The sequence below is a fragment of the Myotis brandtii genome, unplaced genomic scaffold (genome assembly GCF_000412655.1).
Source record: "Myotis brandtii unplaced genomic scaffold, ASM41265v1 scaffold297, whole genome shotgun sequence".
Lineage (NCBI taxonomy): Eukaryota > Metazoa > Chordata > Mammalia > Chiroptera > Vespertilionidae > Myotis > Myotis brandtii.
The window spans coordinates 592,035-592,356 of record NW_005361351.1 but is presented as its reverse complement, the minus strand read 5'-3'; the positions used below and the strand labels follow the sequence as shown (position 1 = coordinate 592,356).

Below are 322 nucleotides of genomic sequence, written 5' to 3'. Positions count from 1 at the left end.
GTCTTCAGGGCGCCGCCGCCGCCGCCCAGAACTCAGCACTCACCGTCAGGCCGGTGCCCAGCACGATCACATCGTACTCCTCATTCATGTCGGGGCAGGCGCGGACAGAAGCCCAGAGAACGGAGAAAGCGCCGGATACCGGGGGGGCAGGGGTTATATTACCACCCCGAAGACGCGGGGCAAGCGCTCAGACCGGCCTCGGGCCGAGGAGAAAGGGAAGTCGGGAGGAGAGGGAGAACAGAGCTGCAGAGGAGGGAAGACAGCCGCCACCTCAGACGGGAAGAGAAGAGCAGGGCCGGGAGGGGAGGGAGGGCGGAAAGGG

General features: G+C 66.5%; 1 protein-coding gene across 1 annotated transcript in view; it reads right to left on the bottom strand.

The window, feature by feature from the left end:
- GDI2 (GDP dissociation inhibitor 2) overlaps window positions 1–316 on the bottom strand; it is a 44,271-nt gene extending 43,955 nt beyond the window's left edge. Inside the window, exon 1 of the mRNA XM_005869505.2 lies at window positions 44–316. Coding sequence (XP_005869567.1) covers window positions 44–88 — 45 coding nt within the window. The 5' untranslated portion in view covers window positions 89–316. The remainder of the gene's footprint in view (window positions 1–43) is intronic.
- Window positions 317–322: the final 6 nt, after the last annotated feature.